Source organism: Myiozetetes cayanensis, unplaced genomic scaffold (genome assembly GCF_022539395.1).
Source record: "Myiozetetes cayanensis isolate MyiCay16 unplaced genomic scaffold, myiCay2020 scf31, whole genome shotgun sequence".
Classification (NCBI taxonomy): domain Eukaryota; kingdom Metazoa; phylum Chordata; class Aves; order Passeriformes; family Tyrannidae; genus Myiozetetes; species Myiozetetes cayanensis.
In genome coordinates, this window is record NW_026087533.1 from 948,514 (window position 1) to 956,570 (window position 8,057).

Below are 8,057 nucleotides of genomic sequence, written 5' to 3' on the forward strand. Positions count from 1 at the left end.
CCACCTGCGACGGGGCCGGGGCGGGCACGGCCCCTCACGCCTCTAATGGGCATTTGGTTCAATTAGCAGCACGTCAGCCCCGCTCGGCTCAGCCGACGCGCTGACCCGAATCCGCTGCCTCCGCTCGCAGCCGCCGGCGAGACCCCCGCGGCGGGGAGGAGGTGCCTCCCCCTGCCCCTGCCGTGCCCTTTGCGGGGGCACCGGGCAGCCCGTGCACCCCCTCGCCCAGCTCCAGCCGCGGGGAAGGACGTGCCGGGGAGGGGGGACAGCCCCAGCTCCCGAGTGGGAGATGGCATGGGCTGGGGGTGCAGTGAGCGGGCAGCGGGATGCTGAGACAGCGAGGGGCTGGGGGGCTTACGGGGCATTGCAGGGGGCTGGCTATGATGGTCAGCTGATGGAGCAGCGCAGGGGTTTTGCTGTGGGATGCTGCAGGGCACCACAGAGGTACCTGGTTCGGGGTTCGTGTGTGGGGCGGAGCTAAGGGCTGTCCACAGGGCACTGTGAAGGGCTGCCCGGGGCGGGAGAGGCAGCACGGGGGCTGCTGTGGGGCAGGGCAGGGCTCAGGCTGCAGCCGGGGAGCAGAGCTTACCCCACGTGCTCGGCAGCTGCTCCAAAGTGCCTCCCCGAGCCCTGTGCCGGGGGCTGCTCCTTCCAGACAAGGCACTGTGTGCCCTGGGGTAATGGGGTGAGAGGGAGACCACGGGGGCTGCTCACAGCAGAGAGGCCGGCGGGGATTCACAGTGTGCTGGGTCCTGTCCCCGGGGGAGCCTGGTGTGAGGCTGCAGGAGCCCTGTCACACCGTGGGCTGGATTTACAACCGCCTGGCTGCCCTGGCTCTGGCTGGCTCGGAGTGCTTCCAGTCACTGCGTTCACCCACCCGTGTGTGGAGGGCTGGTGTGGGCCAGGTTGATGTGGAATGGGCTGGTGTGAGTAGTGTGGGGCTGGTGTGGGGTTGGCTGGTGCACCTGCAGCCACTGGAGGCGATGGAGGTCTCGCCCACTCCCTACCCTTGGCACAGCACAGGGATCCGGCTGCTGTCACATCACGGGGCACCCGTGAGCATCTGGGGTGCCTGGCATCCCCCGGGGTGTGGGCTGCGCTGCCACGTGTGCCAGCTGCCATCTGCTCGCCAGGCGGGCGTGGGCCCCGCTCGGGAGGCGGTGGTGCCAGGGCGGGTGGGCTGCGCTCAGCCACCGGCTGCTCCGGGCGGGATGGTGAGGGGGTGGCACCTCCCTCCAGGGGAGGGTGCCAGGAGGACACGGGGATGGCCATCCTGCTCTTAGCTGCTGGTGCCCGCGGGCAGAGCCGTTTCTTGGGTGAATAGGATGTCTTTGGGGATGTCACCATGAAATGTCCCGTGCCACCACCCGCCCTGTGCAGCGTCCCCAGGGATGGAGCCCCGTCGAGGCTGTCGGCAGCCTCTGCCCTCCGGAGTGTTTCCTCCAACAGTGGCAATTTTTATGTGCAAGAAGTGAATAAGCATCAATTAACCCGTGGAGCCGTCCTTGTGCTGCCAGAGAGCAGCCGGCAGAGCTCTTGTTAGTCTTGTTGTCCCTGTCCCTGCTTCCTCCTGTCAACAGTGTGCGAATCGCCACCAGGTAATGAAGGGGCTCATTAGCGGCGTGGCCCAGCAGCCTGGGCAGACAGGCAGCCCCCAGCACGCCCTGGCCTGGAGGTCTCTGAGAGCAGGGCTGCGAGGTGTGGGATGTGTGGGGAGCAGCCCGGCTTGCTTTGTGGGTTTGCTTGGAAACCCTTGGTGCTGTGGGGACAGGAGGGAGTGGTGGCAGCCCAGAGACAGTGGTGGGGGCATCAGAGGGGTGCAGGGGATGTGGCAGGGATGGAGTGGGTCCACGGGGCCCCTCGTTTGCTCCCCGCCTGTTCTCACTCGAATTGCACTTGTTTCTCCCCACCGTGCTCTCCTCGGGGCATGCAGAGGGATGTTCAGCCCCCCTCCCTGCACCCCAGCACTCGTGGGCACCCCAAGGCTAGAGATGTAACCTGGGCATGCTGCTGGGTGAGGATGGGCAAGCGCCTGGGACCCTGTAAATGCCCCTCTGGGTCTGGCAGCGATGCCCATCTCGGGGGTCGGTGCCTGCCTCGGGGGTCGATGCTCATTTTGGAGGTTCTGTCTGGACAGAGGACATGGGGAATGGCTCCCGGCTCCCACCACAACATCATCATCATCATCATCGCTGCCAGATGCCCATTGACAGTCAAGTCACTCTCTCAAACAATGGGTCTGGCTAATCCTTTTACAATGGGACTAATTGCTAATCAGACCGATTTCACACTGCCTGTTCCCCTGACAATGAGGCTCGCCGGAGGAGGGCTCCTGGGGGGGGTGAGGGGCTCTGTGGGTGCCCACAGCCCCCCCTCAGTCCCCGCAGCAGGACCAGCCCTCGGCAGACGGGCACCGGGATGGCACCGGGGTCTTCCAGCTTGGCAAAGCCTCTGGCAGCTGGTGGCTGTGGCTGGCACGGGCTCAGCCTCGGCCCTCCCTGGTGCCAGCCTGGGCTGAGCAGGGCTCTGGTCCACCTGCAGCCCCTGGTGCCGCCTCCGCTCCCCAGAGCATCCCGTGCCCTCGGCAGAAGGCCGGGGGGGAGCGGTGGAGCCCGAGGGGGTGGGTGTGACCCCCGGCACGGTCTGGGTGTGCTCTGGGACCGATGCTCCTCGCCCGGTGCCATTTGGGTACCTGGGGCTGTGGGGCCGGGACACCAGAGAGGGGCTGAGCCATCGGAGCCGGGGGGGGACAGGCAGGGGCGACACGGGGGCACGGGAGACGGGAGGGGGGCACAGCGAGGGTGCAGGGCACGGCCGGCAGTGCAGGCTGCTGAGAGGTGGTGCAGGGCAGAGAGGGGCAGAGCAGTGTCAGAGGCGTCGTGGGGACCCTGGGGCTGGCACCAGCCTTTCCTGCACCCCCTGTGCTCTGCCTGCCTCCGGTACAAGCCCTGCCAAGGCAGCTGCTCTTGGGGGATTTTGCCAGCCCTCGTGTCCCGGGCATCCCCTGCCGGCCCAGGCTGGGGCTGTGGGAGCCGGGGGCTGCCGGGGTGATGGGCGGTGAGGCCGGTCCCTTCCTGCCCGCTTTAATCAGCTCCCGGCCCGCCCCGGTGCAGCCTCGGGCCCCGCTCCGTGCGCCCCGAGCCGCGGCCAGCCGAGCATGTCGGGGTGCTAATGAGGAGAGAGCCGGGCCCGCTGCACCTTGCACTTAATTGCTGCTGTCTGCTGGCTCCTAATGAAGCTCGGCTGCAGGAGAAACAGCAGTCTCCCCTTCCCTCCTCTCCCTTGGCAGTCTGACCCTGCCAGCCCTGTAGCCCTGTCACCAGCCCGGGATCAAGGGTGGGTGTGGGATACCTGAGAGCCCTGCACTGGAGGCAGTAGCAGAGGTTGATGGATGTCACCCCCATCCAGCTGTGGCATCCCTAAACCCTGCAGACCCCAGCCCCTCTGCCTGTGCTCTGCATAGCAGCTCCATCCCAGCCACACAGGGCTGCAGCAGCTCCTCCTGCCTGGCTGAGCAGACTCTGGGAGCGCTGGCAGGGAGGGACTGCGGCAATCCTGGGAGTTCCCCCTTCGGTGAGGGGCCCAGCAGCTTCACCCCAGCAAGCCCAGCAGCCCCCCAGTGCCTGTGGGTGCAGGGCAGCGCTGTAGGGCTGAGCTGGCTGGTGGCCCTGGCCCTGCCAAGGCAGTGACAGCCACGTGCTCTGCCTCTGTCCCTGCTGCTTGCACGACAGCCTGGTCGCGTGCAGGAGAACCTGGGCAGCCTGTGGCTCAGGGAGAGGTGCTGGAGGGGTCAGGGGCACTCTCCCTGCCAGGCAGGCTGGCCTGGGCTTGGCTCGCTCTGCTTGAAGGTGATGAGGGTCCTTTGGGCAGTTCAGTGTCCCAACCACCCCCCAAGCCCCTCCCCAGCCATGCAGGAAGGGGTTAACAGCTGGCCCATACCTGCAGTTGCATTTTAAAGATGTGAAATTAAAGCCCGTAATTTATTCTCCCCACACACGAAGGAGCAATTAGTTCTAAACACGGCTTAATCAGTCAGCGCGAGATTGATTTCTGTAGACTTGGATTTGGTGGCTGCTGGCGAGGAGCCAGCCTGGGAGCAATCTCCAAATAAATGAAGTGCAGAGAAGTAAGCCATTACATAATATGATAGATGAGGCTGGAGCTCACTCTCCTCTTCATTAGTATTCCACTGTACACCACAACAGCACCAAACTTTCTCCCCAGCACGGTGGGTTCCTCCCCTTCCCTGTCCCTCTGTCCCTCCTGCAGCTGAGCAGGATCAGGGAGCTGCTTCCCCGCTCCAGCAGCCCCTGCCCAGCCCTGAGCCACGGGCAGTGCTGGTGGAAGGGTCTCTACACTGATGCTCTCCCCTGGGCTCTGCATCTTGCCTTTGTCCTCTGGCCCTGGGGAAACTGAGGCACAGGAAGTTGGGGTGGCATCCCAGGAGATGTACATCAGCAGGGAGAGGCAGATGTCAGGATCCCAGAACGGTCTGGGTTGGAAGGGACCTCAAAGCTCATCCAGTTCCATTCTGGTGTGCCCCCCAGCCCTCTGGGCGTCCCTTCCTTGCGGGGTGCTGGAGCTGCTGCTGACCATCCCCCTGTCCTTGCTGTCCCCGCAGAACTCCATCCGGCACAACCTGTCCCTGCACACCCGCTTCATCCGCGTGCAGAACGAGGGCACCGGCAAGAGCTCCTGGTGGATGCTGAACCCCGAGGGCGGCAAGACGGGCAAGACGCCGCGGCGGCGGGCGGTGTCCATGGACAACAACAGCAAGTTCCTGCGGATCAAGGGCAAGGCCAGCAAGAAGAAGCAGCTGCAGGTGACGCAGGAGCGTGGGGAGGACAGCCCCTCCTCCCAGCAGGCCAAGTGGTCGGAGAGCCCCGCGTCCCACGCCAGCGACGAGTACGACGCCTGGGCGGAGTTCCGGACGCGCGCCAGCTCCACGGCCAGCACGCTGAGCGGGCGCCTCTCGCCCATCATGGCCAACCACGAGCCCGACGAGCTGGAGGAGGACGACGGCACCCCCTCCTCGCCGCTGATGTACCCCAGCCCCTCCAGCACCATGTCTCCTTCCCTCAGCGCCCGCTGCTCCGTGGAGCTGCCCCGGCTGACCGACCTGACCGGCACCATCAGCCTGAACGAGAGCCTGGGGGAGAGCATGCTGGAGGACCTGCAGGACGGCTACGCCATGAGCCCGAGCCAGCAGCTCCCGCCGGCCGCCCTGCGGCAGCGCAGCTCCAGCTTCACCTTCAACTCCAAGTGCTCCAGCATGGGGGCTGCCAGCAACACCTACTGCGGGACCATCTACAGCCAGCCCGCCATGGGCCTCATGCGCCGCCTGCCCATGCAGACCATCCAGGAGAACAAGCAGGCCACCTTCTCTCCCGTCAGCTCCTACAGGAACGCCTCGCTGCAGGACCTGCTCTCCTCCATCTCCTACGCGCACAAGGAGAGCATGGTCCCCGGGGACCTGCCCCTGCCGCAGGCCAGCCCCATGGTGCCGGCCCGTGGCCACAGACACAACCCGCTGCTGTGCGGGGGCGGGGAGCAGGGCCTGGCCTCCTACCCGTCCCACCCGGGCCCTCTCATGAAGAGCGGCGCGTTGTACCACCCGTCACCAGCCGGTCACCAACCCGCGGTCAACACCAGTGCCTTAGCCAATCCTGTCAGCCTTATGAGCCTGCCCAGTGACTCGTGCAGCATGGCAGCCGTGCCGCACCACGGGCACCTGCATTCCTACGCTAATAACCAAGGGGCACACATGAGCTTGCTGGATTCGCTGCAGGGCCCCTACCCGGGGGCTGTCCACCCCCCCGTGTTGGGCCAAGACAGGTTCCCAGCAGACCTGGACCTGGACATGTTCAACGGGAGCCTGGAGTGCGACGTGGAGTCGATCATCCTGAATGACTTTATGGACAGCGACGAGATGGACTTCAACTTCGACTCGGCCCTCCCGCCGCAGAACGGGCTCAACGTGCCCGCGCTGCCCGGGGGGCCACAGCCCACGAACCAGAGCTGGGTGCCTGGGTGATGCCCGTCCCGGGGGGGGCTGACCACCGGGAAGCCACGAGGGGAACATTGAGACTAACATATTTTTTTTCCTTTCTCTTCTGCCTTTGTTTGTTAAGATGGGCGAGAGCCGTCGGTCTGAGCTTGAGGTCGAACACGGAACACAAACCGGAGGGTCAAACCCTGAGATGGAGGGGGAGGGCCCCCAGCCCCACGTGTGCCCGGTCTGCTGGGTCCTCCCGTGGGCATCCTCCAGAGGACACGGGGCAGCAGGGTGGGAGAGGCAGCTGGAGCCAGACGGATCCAGGGGGGTAGCAGGAAGGGAAGGCCTTTCCAGACGGTCCCAGTGTCCAATTGCAATGGTGCCAGTTTGATTTGCCCTCGGGCTGGTGTGGAGTGGTAACGGCTGGTGGTGTGGTCATTTCCCATGGGAAGGGACTGTTCTCTGAGCCACCTTGGGAAATGAGTCCTCTGGGTAGAAGTGTCAGGAGTGGGGACCCTGCCCCAGGGTGGGGGGGTCTCATCACCCCTCAGTCCTGGTTGAGATCAGAGCTCTGCCAAGCCCACACACCCAGGACACCTCCACGGGGCGTGTCCCTGTGTGGCCCCAGGCGGGTTCTCTTAGCGAGCAATGAGAGGGGGGTGGTGATGGAGGGGAGGGTGTGCAGGCAGCAGCTCTGGGAACAGCATCTGGGCAGCCCCCACGCCCGCTGGTGGCTGGGGGTGCCAGGGGTGAATGCTGCAGTCCCTGCCCGGAGCAGGCGTGGGCAGGGCCCAGGGCGGTCCTGCTGGGAGGGAGGTGCTGCTGGAAGGGGTCCCCTGTGCTGCAGGCTCAGGGGCAGCTCGCAGGGTCGGGGAGGGGGGCGTATTTATTTGATTTCATGCACTCTTTTGCCATTGAGTTTTTTGCATTGGAAGGAAGAAAGGGTCGAGCTTAAGGAGAGGAGACAGAGGCCGTGGGCGGTGCTGGTGGCTGTGTCCCATCACAGGGCTCATCTTGGCTTGGCCATGGCTTTGGGTGCTGCTTGATGGGGTGAAAGCTGTGATGGGGGTCACCCTCGAGAAGGGGAGGGTTGTGGTGGCCAGGCCTCCAGGAGCAGGGTGGGGTCCTTCCTGCCCCAAACATTGCTCAGGGAGGTGTCATAGGGCCCACAGCCAGGGCTGTGGGGCTCCAGTGGGCTCACTGCCCATCCCCAAGGTGCCAGGAGAGCTGGTCCAGGGGGCTGTCAGTAAGAGGGGTGCACCCACCTTCCAGGGGCTGGGGCTCCATGGGGGTGGGGACCATGATTCACACGTGGTCCTGCTGTGTGTCAGGACCCCAGCCTGGCCTCACTGCCTCAGTGGGGCAGGAGTGGGCCAGGGTGCCACAGCCATCCTGCACAGGTGTGGGGCAGCTCTGCCCTGGGTGCAGTGGGGGTTTGGAGGGGCAGGCTGGTGGGCAGCAGCAGCTGGTCTGTGCTCTGGAGGGGCTGGCAGGATGTGGTGGGAGCTGCTGCTGCTCTGTTCTGTTCTGGGGAGTCTCTGCTCAGCCATCCTTCCTCCTGGGCATCCCAGGCTCTCTCTAAGCCCCAGCCCCTGCCTTGCAGCAGGGTCAGTCTGCTGAACCAGCACGTTTTCCCAGCCCAGCTCTTCCCTTCTCGCCCCAGGACCAGCTCCCCTGGCACAGTGCAGGCACTGGGTCCCAGCTGCAGGGGCTGTGTGGCTGCCCAGAGCCAGGGTAGGAGGACCTGTGGGTGGGCACCTCCTGCTCCTCTCCTGACCCACAGGTCTGTGGCAAAGTGTGACAGAGGAGCCCCATGTGCCACCATCCGGGGCACACAGCAGGCACAGTCTCTGAAGACATTCTTACAAGTTAATTAATTATGTTTACATTATTTGATCATGTACAGAATTTAATATATTCTATTATATATAATCTTTCTTGAATGCTTTTTTAAAAAGGGTTATTCTTTGGTCAGGATCATTACCACATTCCTTTTGTACATCACCTCTCGTTTCAGGCATATTTCAAATCCTTGGAAGCCGGTTGCAAATGGCAAATTAAT

At 64.3% G+C, this 8,057-nt stretch overlaps 1 protein-coding gene across 1 annotated transcript in view; it reads left to right on the plus strand.

Moving 5' to 3' along the window:
* FOXO6 (forkhead box O6) overlaps window positions 1-6,386 on the plus strand; it is a 31,709-nt gene extending 25,323 nt beyond the window's left edge. The window contains exon 3 of the mRNA XM_050326202.1: window positions 4,622-6,386. Within this exon, the coding sequence (XP_050182159.1) occupies window positions 4,622-6,034 (1,413 nt within the window). The 3' untranslated portion in view covers window positions 6,035-6,386. The remainder of the gene's footprint in view (window positions 1-4,621) is intronic.
* The last annotated feature ends 1,671 nt before the right edge of the window (window positions 6,387-8,057 follow it).